This window comes from Macaca fascicularis, chromosome 7 (assembly GCF_037993035.2).
Source record: "Macaca fascicularis isolate 582-1 chromosome 7, T2T-MFA8v1.1".
NCBI classification, from domain to species: Eukaryota; Metazoa; Chordata; class Mammalia; order Primates; family Cercopithecidae; genus Macaca; species Macaca fascicularis.
Genome location: NC_088381.1, coordinates 163,590,721 through 163,606,749, shown reverse-complemented (window position 1 = coordinate 163,606,749; position 16,029 = coordinate 163,590,721). Strand labels below are relative to the sequence as shown.

Here is a 16,029-nt window from a genome sequence, read left to right as displayed (position 1 = left end):
TGCTCCCTCCAGCCCACCCACGCCTCCAGCTGCGTAGTTGACTCACCATCCAAACAGCAGCTTCCCCCAGAAAGTAGACCAGGGCTCAATGGCAATTCTTGTGGCAAATTTAATAGAAGAATATGAGAATCACCCTTACTTCCCACACACAAAACATTGCAGGCACTCCAAATCCTTACAGACACATGCACTTCAGAATTAACTCAGGCATGCACAGCATCCCTGTGCTGGAGTTTATTTTAAAAAACAATGCCAACGCCTCAGTGATCACAGTTTCTTTTTTTGTCCATCATTTTCCGTAACAAAAGAAGCTACACAAAATCTGGGGGGAGATACTGTCTTTGGAGACTGACACATTTGCAGAGGGGTCACGAATAATGATTCCAAAGCTCCTATTTAACTCCTGAATCAGGCAAAGAATAAGCGACAATACAAGAATGAATTTTGTTTACAGCAATCTCATAATACAGCATTGAATCGTTACAGTGCAGTGGTTGGAATTAAGTCCACAATAAAATATTCTTAGCCCAAACACCAGACAAACTAAAATCACCCAACTGCTCATGAACCAAAATGATCAGTGCAAGCAGCTGCGGTCTCAATAGTGAAAACCAAAATGGGTAAGGCTTTTCTGGCAGTGAGTCTCTGACGTGAACGGCTCCCTCTCTGCTCAGTGAGGACCTGGCCGCCCTCACTTGGAGTCTTGGTCTTTCTTTTCATCTAAAAGGGCGGAGTGGATCCCCAGCTTTTTCAGTTCTTCCACCAGGTCCCCATTCTGGTGCATCTGCAGAAGAATGTCACAGCCCCCCACAAACTCGCCATTGAGGTACACTTGCGGGATGGTGGGCCAGTTGGAATAGTCTTTAATGCCTATGGAGAAAGAACATTTATTTGTTATTTAAATGGTGAAAGCTGAACCTTTCGTGATTAAATATGTCATTCTGATCCACTAGTAGCAGACAACCCATTGTCCCTCCCTGGCTCCCCCCAATCTTAAGAGCACTGTGTTTGCTACTAAGAGCACGAGTTTTCGTGTCAAAGAGATCAGTGGTTAGGCCCTAACTTCCAATTACAAACCATCCACCCTCAGACAAGTCACCTGACTTCTCATCCTGTTTCCACCCTCATCTCGCAAGGTTTTTGTGAGAATTAGGTAAGTAAGATCCTCAATAAAATACCTGATATACTGCAGATTAATGGCAGAGGACTGGACTGGGTAATGCAAGTCACATAAGATACATAAGGCCGTAATTCTTCATCTACTAGTCAAGCTTCAGGTGAAGCAAACTTGAAGAAATGTCACAACCAACTTCATACCTAAATGGATCCATCACGGTAATTCACGGCCAATTCGGGCAATCCCACCTGTGCGCTTTTCATGACTGTGACTGTCTAGGTTGGTGCAGGCCATCAGTTACTTCTGCTCGAGATGATGAGTTGCTGAGTTTTTTTTTTTTTTAACAATTACTTTTACCCAGGGAAAAATTCCTGTCCCACGGCTATGGGTTGTCAGTTCCCCTCTATCCAGCCACTGTGATGGGCTCTCTGTGGAGTGGATGATCAGGCTCTGTGCAGAACCCAAAGAGACTGGTAAGTCTAATGAAGGCCCAGAGCTCAGCAAGGGCCCTGTCCAGGGCTAGGGGGTTCGGGGGCTGAGACCCGCTCTGCTCTCCAGAGCTCACAACAGCCAAGAAACCAACCAGCAAGCATGTGATCAGTCCTGTGTGCAAATGGCTCTGAGGACACAGAGGAGATGAGGGATGCTCTGTGACAGCGCAGCTGTGTGACTACTCTGTTCAATTCTGAGTCACAAGGACGACGACTGTAACAAAATGGTAAGAAAGAAATGTGGCTTCAATCTTAAGACATAAAAGATTACTCTTAACATTCCTCTTCATCATTCTACTTCCTTTTCTGCTTGTATGTTGAGATGACTGTCCTTTCAAAAACATAGCTGGCCATTAAAAAGCCTGTATTGGTCATGTTAAAAACGAAGATGGTCAAAGCATGGCATATAGGAACTAACTCTTATGTGACACTTTTATATTTACACAGATATTTTTAAATGGCCAAAATGAGCATATGGGTAAACAAAACAGAAAAGTCAATAGATTGTTCAAGTATAGTACAGTTTACACAAATTGATTTTTATGTAAACAAACTAAAAATACAAAAACTTGCTCTTGATACCCTATAATTTATTATCATTTTCCAAATAAAATTACTGATTTCAGTTATATCACAAGTCCCAATATACAATTTATTTTTTTCTTAAAAGTTATTGCCTTATAAAAAAAAACTGACTTTGCTCTAAATGACAGTCCTAGAGAAAGCCCCTGAACCAAGGGCTTTATCTTCCTTCTCCAGATGTCACATATTAAGAAAGGGTTACATTGCTCCAGGCCTCCAACAGCACACCTCTCAGCCACTCTGGGTGCTGGTAAAGAAACATCAGCTAGCTCTTTGGCAGCTGCTAATAAAGGGTAAATTCCATTAATCATCAAAATGTCTTTATAATGCCAAATATCTAGATATACTAGAATACCCTGATGAATTCAAGTTATTCATCACGCTGATGTTTGATGCCATGTCAACAAAAACAACTAGCATAATTTGTGTGTTTTTTACTTTCTTCAAACTCTGTCCTCAAATACAAAGTCTATCAAAACTTACTTTTTACAATGATGCCGATTACAAACTTTTACCTTTATGATGATTGAGAGCTGGGTGCGAGATTAAGAAATGTTTAAAGTAAACATGAGCTTCTTTTCGTTCTCTTAAACTTTCTTAAATACCTTTTATGCAAATGAATCATTTATGTGCATGAACGATCTGTTTTGTTTCAATGAGTAATATATTGCATGAAGCTTTCCATAATAATCAGTTTTTACTGATTTATTTTGGTGGGTGTCTATAATTTTTGAAACACACCAAAAATGGAAATAAGTTTGCTGCCTGAGAACTACCCAAAACTACGTTTTACCCTAAAAATACATGTTTCTAAAGTAAAATTGCTTTTCATCAATCATTTTTATAGTATCACACTCAAAGCATTGGGCTTGCCTCATTCATTAAACTTTATGTTGCTGCAGATTGTATGTCCTGACTATGAGAGAAGGGGAGACTCCCAGAATCCTCACCACCAAAACTACCAAAACCAGCAGGCTTTCAGACATTCTGAACACCCAACACACACAGCCACATGCAAGTGATACTAACTTCTCGTGAGCCACCTGCCTGTTCTTGACAGCAGCTGACAGTGCATCAAAATTAAATTTAGCTGTTTCTTTAATTTTTAGATGAATAGGTGTAACAAGCAGCTGACATCAAGGCCAAACGTTGGCACCCTTCTTCATGACTATGCTATTTTCCATTTTTAAGAAAACTGATTACCAGTTTAAATATTTAAGGAAATAGCCAATTGCTTCCTACGGAGTGAAGCTGAGAAACTCCTAATAATAAAAGACTACTCTTCATAAGTTGAATATTAAAATGAATCCTGCGGACTCACAAGTAACTGTTTAAACATGGTTAATCTCTCTCACACTTTAGTTTTCAAAAACTGCAATATGCAGTGGTAGTTCTTACAAATATCACTTGAAATAACTCAGAATCGGAGAGCTACTCTCGAAAATTAGAAAATCATATCCAAGAATGAATTTTAATGATAATCATTATTTCATACGTGATAGACAGTGGTGATTCCATCCGGGGCAGAAAATGCTGACTGCAAAGTTGTATGACAGAGTAACACTAGGAACTGGTAGTTCGGAGGCTATCTTACAAAGTCAGTTTACGCACATCTAATGCTCCACCAAAAAAACCCATACCAACAAATTTATATTCCAAAGTATCAACTCAGAAAGAGGACAGAAATGTACTTTAAAATTCCCTTCCAGAACTTTCAAAAGGTATTTTTCAAAATTCATCACATTCAGAACACTGGACAATACTCCTGGTTTGGACACTAAATTATAAGAGCAGCATAATCATAGTTTTCTTTCTTTTTATTTTTCCTGGTAGAACTTCACTACAGTAGCTTCAGAATCTAATGTGAGTTCCAACTCTGTCTCTTACCTACTAGGCTCTGTGACCTTGGGCAAGTTGCACCACCTCTGAGAGTCACAATTTCTTCATATTACCTAATTTAGAGAATGGCGTTAAGTCAAGATAAGATGATCAGAGCTGAAAGCATGGACATCAGTAGACCCTCACTAGAAGAAAAGCAAAGCACAGGGCAGAGTGGGCAAGGCACAGGCTTAAGGGTCAGTAGATCCAGTTTGCTAGCCTGTAAATGCAGCCTCAGACAAATCTGTTAATCTCTTAGCCTCAGTTTCCTCATCTGTAAAATGGGAATATACTCTACGCCTCGCAGATTTATTACGAAGATTCCATGATATCTAATGAATGAAATGAATTGAGCTCCTAGCATAGTACCAGGTACAGTGTGGACATTCTCTCCATACCAACATCCTCCACCACCCACCCTTCTGAGAAAAATAGGCAACAGAAAAAGCATAGGAAAATAATGCAGGAAAAAGTGATTAAGTATACCATAAAGTAATAAAAATACCATTCAGGCCAGGTGCGTTGGCTCACACCTGTAATCCCAGCACTTTGGGAGGCCAAGGCTGGTGCATCACCTGAGGTCAAGAGTTCAGACTAGCCTGGCCAACATGGTGAAACCCTGTCCCTACTAAAAATCAAAAAAAAATTAGCCAGGCATGGTGCCAGGCACCTGTAATCCCAGCTCCTTGGGAGGCTGAGGCAGGAGAATCGCTTGAACCCGGGAGGCAGGGGTGGCAGTGAGCCAAGATTGCCCACTGCACTTCAGCCTGGGCAGCAGAGTGACACTGTCTCAAAAAACAAAAAACAAACAAACAAAAAAACCATTTACTGAGTTAAGGATTACTGAGTTTCACACTCTTTAAGCGTTTTACAAAAATAATCTTATTTAATCTTTACAAAAATCTGACAAGGCAGGTACAATTATCACTACTTTACAGATGAAGAAAGTAAGGCTCAGAAGGGTTAAGTAACTTAACAAAACTCACAGTGACAGCATGCAGTGAAACCAGGATTTATATCCCTCACCAGAGGTGGCCTCTACCCTCTAGCTGCCATCTGTCACTCCTGCCCATGAGCTACAAGTGCATTGCACACATATCTGCAATATATGGGACTGTTTTATATCTTTAACATTTACATATACAAATGGTATTATGCCATAATTACATGTTTGCTACTTGCTTTTTGACTAAACATTGTATTTTTGAGCCATGTTAAATACCATGTTAAATGTATTTAGCCATGTTAAATACATTTTAACATGGCTATGTTAAATACATTCAGCCACGTTAAATACAACTAGATCTAGTTTATTTTAACTACCGTTTACCTTTCCATCATATGACTAAAGTTTATTTATCCGGTCTGCTACTAATAGACCAAGATCCCTTCCTGTCAGTTTTTCATTACTGCAAGCCACGCTACAGTGAACGCCCCGACACAGGTATCCTAACACAGAGCTCCCCAACCTTTTTGGCACCGGGGACTGGTTTTGTGGAAGACAATTTTTCCATGGACCGGGAAAGGGTGGGGATGGCTTCGGGATGAAACTGTTCCACCTCACATCATCAGGCATTAGTTACATTCTTATAAGGAATGCACAACCTGGATTCCTCGCATGTTTGTGCTCCTATGAGAACCTAATGCCGTCACTGATGTGACAGGAGGTGGAGCTCAGGCAGTAAAGCTTGCTTGCCCACCGCTTACCTCCTGCTGTACGGCCTGGATCCCTGGCCTGGGGGCTGGGGACCCATGTCCTAACACACCCATGCAGAAGTCAGTCTCTAGGCCAGGGGCAGATAAACTGTAGTCTTCAGGCCAATTCCAGTCTACTTCCTATTTTCGTAAATAAAGTTTTATGGAAACTCAGCCTGCTCATTCATCTACATATTGCCCATGACTGACTTCACGCTATCTAACAGCAGAGTTGAATAGATGCAACAAAGACCACCTGCCTACAAAGCCTGACATACTTACTCTCTGGCCCTTTACTAGGGTAAGTTTGCAGATCCCCTTCTCTAAATATATACCTAGGAGTCACGCAGCTGGGTCTTAGGCTCTGTTCACCCATAACTTGACTGGGTACTGACAGTTACTCCTCCAAAGTGTTGGTGCCATTTTATACTACCATCTGCAGCTTACTACATGTGCACCACACAAACACATACACACAACTTGTCATCCAACTTTTAAGGTTCACCAGCATGACACGTGTTTCACTACTGTCTTCAATTCCCTGATACTGAAAAGGTTGAGCGTATTTTCAAATGCTTAATAAAATTTCAACAATAGGATATGGTTATTTATTTCACAAATATTTGAGTCCCTATTCTGTCACTGTTCCAGATGCAAGGACTACAATGATGATCTAAATCGGCAGCAAATGTTTATAATGTATTTAAGGCCACAGAGCTTGCAATATAATGACAAATAAAAGCAGCATTTATTTATTTATTGAAATGCTCACTGAAAGCTTGCTTTGCATAAGCCGTACATGCAGTGCCACAGGCATCAGACATGTTCCCTGGAGGGCAAAATACTACGTATAGACAAGCATGGTCTCGATGTGTTTTAAAAAAAAGCTGTTAGGAACTAGATCCAAATGTTAATACAATGGTTTCCATAAAATTATAGGTGATTTTCCTTCTTAAACTTTTCAGTGTTTTCCAAGTTGCTTCCATGAGCATACGTTCCTTTATTAAGACTAGGATTAGGAAGCGATGTCAGTCTACTGGGACCTGATCCCTCTGTGACTGTCTTCTGTGTGCACTCCAGATAAAAAGAGAAGTACAGGAAGGTCGTGAGAAGGCCAGAACACAATGCTGCCTCATAGTCACCTTTGTTCCTTGGGTCACAGTCTTAAGATCTGTCTGCATCACACTCCTGGGAACCAAGTACCCAAAACTAGGAAAGAATGTTTTCCTCTGGTTTGGGCGCTTTGTAAAGTTCAGGTCTCCTTGGCATAAGAACCAACACAAGGCCAGTTTTGCAAGAGCTCTGTTCCTATTACTAGAAATGACCTTGGATCTGGTGTACACAGCTTTGGCTGGCAAAAGCAAGCATCAGACAGCCCATTAGTTGCTCTTGGTAAATAAAGCTGTATAGAGAAGAGGGGAAGAGTCTTATACCCTGGCTGAACTAATCCCCATTTTGGGAACGTGCTTTTACCACCCTGCCCCAGTCCAAATGTTAATACTTACACTAATCTTTACTTTTCTAATCAATAAAAGAGGTATATGTTATATTCAATATCTATACAACACATTTATTAACCAAAATAGCAATCTGATGAAACTCACTGGTCAAGGAATGTAAGGGTTAAATTCCTGTTGCTGCTGTTTGAATACTTAAGAAAGTAAACTCCGAAACCAGACACCAGACATGGATAAAAGACAGAAAAATAAAATGGTATCAGTACATATTCTTATTTTTGCTCCTACTTTCAGTTTATTAGCTATATTCCAGCATATCTCATTTCCAGTTATATTAAACAAGAGAAAATAAAATCACAAACCAAAGACCTCAAAACATTATACTAAGCGAGATAACAACACAACTTTTTTACTAGTGCCATATTGGCAATTTGCAGCGGACCCCCTGCAAGGTCTCTGTTAAAAGACTGCAAAACAGTTACTCCTCTTTTAAGCAGAGAAGCTGTCTTTGAAGGAAGACTGCAGGTCCTTTGCCTTGTACATGATAAAACTGAGCCCAGTAACTGGTGGCATTCTAGTTGACCAGGAAGACAAAAGGGTCATGAGAATAACACATGGCAACATTACATATACGTGGTAATTTGAACCTGCCCTGTCAACTCCTCAACTTAACATGCCTTCTAGGTCCCACCCACACCACTATCACCTACAGCAAATGGAAGATCACTCATCACCAAGAGTCTTTAAGGACTAGATAATCTGGGAAAAAATACGTTTGAAAACCATAAAGTGCTATATGAAGCCAGCTACCATTTACCGGGTGCTTTCTGTGACAGGTAAGATGACATACACTTTCTGTAATTTTCACTTTGTCTTCCTAACAAAAACTTTGCCAAATTGTCTCATTATCCTCAAATGCAGTTGAGTGACTTAAGTTTTTTTTTTTTTTTTTTTTTTTTTTTTTTTTTTTTTTTTGAGACGGAGTCTCGCTCTGTCGCCCAGGCTGGAGTGCAGTGGCCGGATCTCAGCTCACTGCAAGCTCCGCCTCCCGGGTTCACGCCATTCTCCTGCCTCAGCCTCCCGAGTAGCTGGGACTACAGGCGCCCACCACCTCGCCCGGCTAGTTTTTTGTATTTTTTTAGTAGAGACGGGGTTTCACCGTGTTAGCCAGGATGGTCTCGATCTCCCGACCTCGTGATCCGCCCGTCTCGGCCTCCCAAAGTGCTGGGATTACAGGCTTGAGCCACCGCGCCCGGCCGAGTGACTTAAGTTTTACACCTGATTAGCCACAAAAGAGGATTTCAACCCAAAGCTTTTCCAAACACCAGCCTGTCTCATCAATGTAAGGAATGACTATGGTTAGTAATTTCAAATTTAGAGTAACAGAGAACCTGGCACCTACTTTTAGCACACACCTGGCACCTCTTTTTAGCTAGGGACATGCAGGGACTCAGTCTCTGAAAGTCTCTAACTGGGATGCAGGTACCCTAAGTCACTCTCTAGAAGAACAGGTACAGCCTTCCCAGTTCTCCACCAACCCTGACCATCCTGGCCTCTTCCTCCTCCCCCACTCAGATAAGACTGGCGAATGCACGCGGGGTACTTGGAAAAGATGCTAATTAGCTGCAGCCTCCCTTCTCCTGGCCTGATCCATCTGGCCCCTGGTCCCCTGGGCTCCGAGGCTGAGCCAGTGAGTTAGTCCGGCGCCCAGGAGCCAGGGCTGCTTCTTTTCCCCACAAACCTCTCCAAGCCCTGGCCCACATACATTCAGCCCTGTGTTTGAGTATCTAAAGCCAAATGTCATGACTTTTCCCCGACAACACAGATCCCGACTAAGACCAGCCGACAGCAGTCCCAACCCTTTGCTTGTAGCAACCAGAGGATGGTGCTTGCCACCCTGAGCCGTGCGCCAAGAGAGATCAGCCTCCGACCTCACTAGCCTCAAAGACAACTTCAGTCCTCTCCCCACCATCGACAGCCCCAGACCGTTACCCACGAGCAGGCCAATGGCTTCCAACCTCCCCAGAGTGTCCGCGAAAGTACCTATCTCACAGCGGGTCCTTACTGAGTTTCCTAACCGTGCAGAGCAGTCAGGCTGCAGGCCGCCCTCCTCCGAGTCAGTCATTGACAAGCCGCCCCGAAACGCCTATATTAGCTCGAGGTGAGGATAACTGAACCCTCAGGACTTGACCTACTGCTCAAGTTGGCAACAGTAGAGAGCCCCAGATCCTCAAGACTCAGTCAAATCAACCACACCTGCAGCCCAAACTCTACTCCAGGACAGTACTCCTCGCCCTAACCCGGCTCGAACCTCCAGACAGACCCCAGCCGATGGAGCCCCGCTCTCCAGCCCGGCGCGGCAGAACCCCTCGGCCTCGTGCAGCGCTGCTCCTGGGCCCAGGGCGGAGGGTACCTGCCCGGCACACTGGCCTGACCTTGTCGGAGTTCGGGGTCGTCCAGCACGTTGTAGGCCGCGTAGTCGCGGACGCCGTGCAGCCGCAGGATCTGCACCACGGCGTTGCTGAAGCCGCACTGGGGCTGCTCCGGGGTCCCCTTGAGGAAGACCACCACCTTGTCCTTCTTCACCAGCGCGTCCAGCTGCTCCGCCGAGCCGCCGCCGCCCGCGCCCGAGCCCGCCGCCCGCACGCCCGGACCCCAAAGGCCACCGCCGCCCGTGCCGCGCCCCCAGCGGAGCAGAGCCGCCGCCGCTCGGCCGAGGGACCCGCTCATCTCCGCACGCTCGCCGGAACCCACGACAGCCCAGACACACAGCTGGCCACCCGGAGCGCTCCCCGGCCCGCGGCAGTTCGACCCACCCCCTAGAGACCCTCATTGGACCGGCTCTAAACTGCCCTCCGTGATTGGACAACACTGATCGGCAATTACTCGATTCTACCAATCACGTTGCTCGTCCCGTCCGGCAGGTAGGAGGTGGGCCTTATGCCTGAGTCGCATCCTACTGCCTTACTATTGGCCGTCGGCAACCGCTTTGCTAGTTAATTGGAGAGAATGGATGTCCATCGGGGTCGCGCTTGCAGGGCAACGAGAGGCAAAACAAGAGGGAAGACGACTTTCCTCCCGTGAGCCAATGAGGCCAGCTGGGATACCCTGAGACAACTGGGAGAGGCGCGGGACTTGCCCATTCCGCGGATGCCGGGAAGGGGTCACTTCCCAATGAAGTTTCCGGTTCCGGTGTCGGCGGTGGTTGAATTGCCATGGCAACGCGGTTGGTGGGCCCGTGGTTCCGGTCTCTTGGGAGGTAGCGGAGCTAGGCCGGGCCAGTATCCGCGTCTCCCAGCTTAGGTGGGCGTCCCTGGGCGCCTGCGGAGCGCCGCGGCCGAATGCGGTTCGTCGTGGCGGAGAGCGGGAGCCTGACCGGGGTTCCAGCGCTCGGGCTGTAGCCTCGGCTCCTGGACCCTCCCTCGGCTCCGCTGCCACGTGGGAGCTGAGGCTCTGGGGCTTCCGCCTCCGGCGCGCGATTATTTCTCTAGAACAATTTTCATTTTTAAAGTTTGTAAAGCGCTTTTGCCTGTGTGATTTCCTCTGGGTTTCGTTTTTCTTCCTTTCTTTTTGTAGAGACGGAAGTGGGGGGGGGGAGGGTGGTCTCACTTTGTTGCCCAGGCTGGTCTCGAACTCCTGGCTTCAAGGGATCCTCCTGCCTCGGCCTCTTAAAGTGCTGGGATTACAGGCGTGAGCCACCGCGTTCGGCCGCCTCTGAGTTTCCAGCCTCGTTGGTCCTCCAGCCTTTTAAGCTGTTGGGCCTAGGATCAGGAAAGGTTTGTTGAATGGGGAACTAAGAAGTGACTTCGTTCGTTCTACAAACGTCTCCTGAGCAGCCGCTGGGTGCTAGGTGCGGTGCCAGCGCGGAATGTCCAGGGAGACCTGGTGCCCAAAGCTTGGAGCCAGCGTGACAAATGAGAAGCAGATACAAAGCAGTGTGGGAGTGCAGAGGAGGGAAAGCAAGCCTCCTTAGGCCCATTGCTTGTGCTAGTCTCCCTTGTTCTTACCAGTGTTTGACAATATACAAGATTTACTAGCTTGGTTATTGACTTCTCTACCCGGCACTCAACTTTATTCACTGCTGTATCCTCAGTGCCTAGGACGGTGCTTGGAACGTGGTAAGTGCTCCTATTGGCGGGAAGAATAAATCCGGAAGAGCAGGACCAGTGGATTTATATAATCTGTAGTCTTGGAGCCGCATGGGGTTGGTAGTACCCTCTAGCACACCAGACTTGCAGAAAAAGCATACTCCAGAGGAAGCTGAGGCATGCCTGCTCGAGAGCCAGCTGTTCCATGTGCAATTTTCCTCTGATAGTTTCTGGTCACTGTTGCCACGGTGATAATGACTGGGCTATGTCATTATCTATCCGCCAACAGTAAGATAAGCTTTGCAGTCGAGATATTGTTTAGCAGATGGAGTGTTTTCTGTTGGACACTAAGTACTGCTACAAGTTACTCCTTTTTTTTAAACTTTGAGTATTTTTTTACAGTGTTGCTGGAGGTGATCTGTTTATGCTTTGGGAGTGTTCAAATTTAAAATCAGAAAATCAGCACATGTCAGTGAGTGAGTCTTTCAAATAATCCTTCGCCATGAAACCTGAGCCTAGTAAACTATGAAAGTAAACTCGGGACGTTACCTGGAAGTCTCAGTGTCATATTTTCACCTCCATCAATATTATTGATGCTTGCTCATTTTCTAATGTGGGACCTGAAATTTACCAGGTGCTTAAAGAATCTTTTTGTTTTTCAGATTCATTGATTCCGGGTAAATCAGAGGAACAAACAACATGAACAGAAATATGTAGAAAATGCTATTATGCTGAAGCATAATTGTTGTTTCAGAAGTCCAGCATCTGGTGCACTTAACAATAGAGAATATATTAAATTCTTCCCAAAATAACCTGTTGTTCATGCCTGTGTTTAAGTTTTTTGTTTGTTTTTAAGTAAATATTGGTGATTTGTTGCCAAAAACCTAAACTGTTTATTGCTGTCAACTTAACAAACAGGCTCCCTAAAAGAAAATGGCATTTATTCAGGAATAGAGCATTGCAATGAGAAAATGCATGCTATAGTTAACCGTGTGTATCCTGGGAGATTGAGGAAGACAAAGGTCTTTAAAGGAAAAATGAGGAGGGTTACATAATTGTTTTGAGGTAATTATTGTTGACTACAAGGATTAGTAACAAAGATGACGCCAGGCCCAGGTTGGACAGGCGGTTGCTCGGCAGGCATTGCAGATGTATTTTTTGTGTAAGGTTGAGATGGCCTTTGTGCAGGATTGTAGTTTTGCAATCTTTTGTGATTGTTTTTGCTATCAGGCATTTATGCTTGTGAACTCTTTGTGACTTTCCCTGTGTCTATTTTGATTCTGACATCTTTCTCATTGCCCACTCTAAACTAATTCTGCTTTTGTGTTGACTGACATTGGGAGAAGAATGTGCAAACGTATATCCTGAGACCGAGCAGTAATGAGGAGTGTCGTGTTCCTTACCTAATGTATAATATTGGGCTCAGAAGCACTTGTCTTTTTTGTTTGTTCAACGTTGTATTAAGTTGAGAACGCAGCTGCCATTAAAGATTAAGAGTAATCCTTGAGAAGGAAGAGTACAAAGCCTGTGTTTTGCTAAATCATAGTGAAGTTGCCGTGTTTTTGTAGAACATGATAAGAACATAGAGTGTGTGAAATGCTAAGGATATGGAAAAGCATGTTGGTGCTCTTTCAAGGAGCTGTTTTGATAGCATGACCAAGGGCAGGAAACAGATCGTGTATCCAAACCAAGGAAATTGAAACAATACATCTAAGTTTAAATTTTTAATAAAACAACCCAAAATATGGTGAAATACTTAGCACCAAACGTCAGTGATCAAAGAAAACAGTATTTGAAATATTTCGTCTAAAGTATCAACTTTTGCCTATATTTTGGCATTTTGGTTTTAAAATTCCTCTTTAGTCCTATGATGAAAACATGACAAAATATACAACTTAAATAAACAATTGTCATCAGTCTGCATCTATGGCCAAATGTTTTGGGTGTTTTGAGTAAATGGCCTTAGTTTGTGATCGTTTCCTGCCCCGTGGACATCAGTGAAGAGGTGAGGGTGGGAAGTACTCAGAAACTTCTGAGAATCCTGGGATTTGAGTCACAGGATGGATTAAACCCCAAACTAAATAATCATGCCATGTAAACATGCTGACTCAGGCATCCTAAAAATGTTTTTCTTGCGTTTATTTATAGATAAGGCTTTACTATATTTAGTAGAACTCCTGTTTTCTATCCACTTCTCCAAAAACAAATTAACCATTGAATTCATAGTGTAAACCTTCACATATCTGAGATAGCCCCTTTATCAGCCCCAAATGAAGAACTAGAGTTCAGATTATTAAACTGAAGGTGATGCTTTATCTGAGCACTCCACATGTCAGTGTTTCTGTACCTTTCCTTTTTAAAAAAATTATTTTTGAAGAGATGAGTTCTCAGTAGGTTGCCCAGACTGGTCTCCAACATCTGGTCTCAAATAGTCCTCCCGCCTTGCCCTCCCAAAATACTAGGGTTATAGGTGTGAGCTGCTGCACCGGCCCTGTTCCTTTTATACTCAGTGCTGCATTCTTGTTTGTTCTTAGAAAATGAGAGGGTGTGTTTGCATGAGAATGTGTGGTACAGAAGTGTCTATCTGAGCTGGCCAGAACATTCTGCAAATGTCATATTAAGGACAAGGTGGCTGCTTGGATTGTACAAGGAGCCAAACCACCACACATTCCTAAGCTAAAATAGCATTTGGGACCCAGAGTTCTGTTGACCTGAGCTAGAACCTGAAACCTTTCTCTGTGGTGCACTGAGCTAACATCTAACAGTTTTAGAGCATCACTGCAACCCTGGAATTAACTGGATTCCCTGACAATACCAAAAATAATGTGTAAGGAACTGAAGCAAAGTCCAGCCGTCAGAATTTTTCTAGTTCCTAATGTGGAGATAGAAATGCTTGTTGGATTTCCACTACCTCTATCTGACAAGGCAGCTGGTTTATTAATATTTCTTTGGCTGAGGCTTTGCTCATGACAGCCGCCCACATCTTGGAGACAGGAAGGCAGGCCAGCCTCCACTGTGTCACACAATTCCTGCTCCCTTCACCTGACCCGAGTCACTGGGTCACTGAAGAGAAAGGGCATGCTATAGATCTGGCTAGTTCAGTCTAGAATAGACTGTGGGAGATAGGTGAGCATTTATGAAAAGCCCAGATGCCATGACAACCCAGTTTTGTCCTGGAGTTTGGGGAGAGGTGTAGTACTGGGTTCTGGTCTTAAATGTTGCTGAGTACTTGAGTTCTTTTTGGTTTTCCTCAGATTTTTCCACATCTATTTTCCCCTTTCTGGATTTTGGACAAATCCAAATTGATGTCTGCTAAAGGTTGTATATAATTCAAGAATTTCTTCATATAAAGGCTGCAGGGTTGTAAGGAATCTGTGTGTACTTTCTCTGCTCCTAAATATTTACCCCCAAGTGTTATCATCTTGCATAGATTGTACTTTTTTTGTTAAATTTTTGTGTATATACGTGAATTCATTAGAACCATACATTAACCCTAGGATAACAGTTTTCAGACATTTTGGTCTCCAAATTATGTTTTTTTCCGAATATAATATGTTAGACATTAGCACTTGTGTCTCTAAGTTTTTTGCCTTCACATGCAATTTCTGTTCTCTTGCTGATTCATAGCATCGCCAATAAGTCCTGTAGAAAATCAACTATCTCAGTTATCTTTGCTGGTTCTGCATATATACTAGATACACAGATGATTTTTGTGCTTTGCAAATTAAAATGACAAAATGTTCAATCCAAAAATCTAATAGCTGGATGTGGTGGCTCACGCCTGTAATCCCAGCACTTTGGTAGGCCAAGGTGGGCAGATCACCTAAGGTCAGGAGTTCAAGACCAGCCTGACCAACATGGTGAAACCCCGTCTCTACTAGAAATACAAAAAATTAGCCAGGCGTGGTGGCGGGTGCCTGTAATCCCAGCTACTCGGGAGACTGAGGCAGGAGAATTGCTGGAACCCAGGAGGCAGAGGTTGCAGTGAGCTGAGATTGCGCCACTGCACTGCATACTCCAGCCTGGGCAACAGAGCGAGACTCTGTCTCAAATAAACAAACAGAAAACCAAAAATCTAATAAAAAAATCTAAGCTCATAGCCTGCTGTTTCTGAAAGCTGTGTACCTCTTGTCCCCATGCTACTTTCTCGCATTGAGGACCAAGCTCCTTGGCTGCATGCCTTGAAAGTCATACACCTGTTGGACTTCATTCTGTTGCCTTATTTAATAACAAGGACATGGGCCTGAATCATATCTCCCGGAAAGTGGTATTAAGAATTAAGTGGTAATCATAAAACTTGGTAAGCCTTTTGATTAAAGGTGATGAAAGAATTGTTTATTTTCCCCAACTGCCTGTTTAATGGCCATGTTTTGTAGTATTATGTGTTTCATTTTTTTAAAACCAGTAGTTTTTATAACTCATATTATTACATTCCAAAGACCTGAAAAGGTCCCTAGATCACAGAATAGAAAGCGTAAGGAGCCAGTGCTGCTGTTTCGTGTGTCAAACCTGTTAGGAAGATTTATCTGTTAGTTATGTCTCCCTCTGATAGACTGAGTTTGCAGCCAGAAGAACATTTAGGAAGTTTAATTGTTTTCTTTTGAATAATTGCTGAGAGGTATTGCCAAGGCCATAAATGCACTTTATGGTGAGTCAGAATTTCACTTTGTACTTCTTCAGTCTTTGAGCTTTAATAATTTCATGCCTTCACAATGCAGTCT

The 16,029-nt window shown here is 43.7% G+C and overlaps 1 protein-coding gene, 1 long non-coding RNA gene and 1 other non-coding gene across 4 annotated transcripts; 2 read left to right on the top strand and 1 right to left on the bottom strand.

Moving 5' to 3' along the window:
• Nucleotides 1-98: 98 nt before the first annotated feature.
• GLRX5 (glutaredoxin 5) lies at nucleotides 99-9,990 on the bottom strand. 2 transcript variants are annotated; one of them, XM_045396932.3, is made up of 2 exons: nucleotides 9,532-9,990; nucleotides 99-870 (listed from the first exon to the last, which is right to left on the bottom strand). In XM_045396932.3, exons 1-2 carry the CDS (start codon nucleotides 9,948-9,950, stop codon nucleotides 864-866), a joined length of 426 nt encoding a protein of 141 aa, XP_045252867.2. In that variant the 5' UTR covers nucleotides 9,951-9,990; the 3' UTR covers nucleotides 99-863. The 2 variants fall into 2 exon arrangements, with proteins under 2 accessions (XP_045252867.2, XP_005562206.1); XM_005562149.5 differs by having other exon boundaries at nucleotides 9,656-9,990.
• A 415-nt stretch (nucleotides 9,991-10,405) lies between these two features.
• Nucleotides 10,406-12,120, top strand: LOC135972047 (uncharacterized). Its single transcript, XR_010588620.1, has 2 exons — nucleotides 10,406-11,338; nucleotides 11,971-12,120. It is a non-coding gene; the product is annotated as an uncharacterized lncRNA (long non-coding RNA).
• On the top strand, nucleotides 11,399-11,673 carry LOC123574976 (small Cajal body-specific RNA 13). Its single transcript, XR_006700149.1, has one exon.
• Nucleotides 12,121-16,029: the final 3,909 nt, after the last annotated feature.